General features: G+C 44.2%; 1 protein-coding gene across 1 annotated transcript in view; it reads left to right on the top strand.

The window, feature by feature from the left end:
* Positions 1-123, top strand: part of LOC119594881 (sodium-dependent serotonin transporter-like) — a gene marked incomplete at its 5' end in the record, with an annotated part of 19398 nt that extends 19275 nt beyond the window's left edge. The window contains one exon of the mRNA XM_037943956.1: positions 43-123. Within this exon, the coding sequence (XP_037799884.1) occupies positions 43-123 (81 nt within the window). The remainder of the gene's footprint in view (positions 1-42) is intronic.
* Between the last annotated feature and the right edge of the window lie 189 nt (positions 124-312).

Below are 312 nucleotides of genomic sequence, written 5' to 3' on the forward strand. Positions count from 1 at the left end.
TATCCGCCTCTCTATTTATAACGAAATACTTGCCTAATTCAGTCGATCCCTTACGTAGTCCCCGATATGGGCGTCTGGGTCACGTCTGCCTCTTGCCAACCTACATCTCTTGCTCTTATGTAAACAATGGGAGAGTCTTAACCTCTTATGATGAATGGGATTTTATTTCTTCAGAGGTCTTCAAAGATTTATATGTAATAGGGTTCTTTGAGAGCGAATTGCGTCACTTCTTGGTGGTAGTGTGTGTAAGTGGGGGGGAAAGGGGGGTGAGTGGGTGAGGAGGGGGTGTGACGATTATTGTGTTTCTTATAA

Source organism: Penaeus monodon, chromosome 34, assembly GCF_015228065.2.
Source record: "Penaeus monodon isolate SGIC_2016 chromosome 34, NSTDA_Pmon_1, whole genome shotgun sequence".
In the NCBI taxonomy this organism is placed as follows: Eukaryota; Metazoa; Arthropoda; class Malacostraca; order Decapoda; family Penaeidae; genus Penaeus; species Penaeus monodon.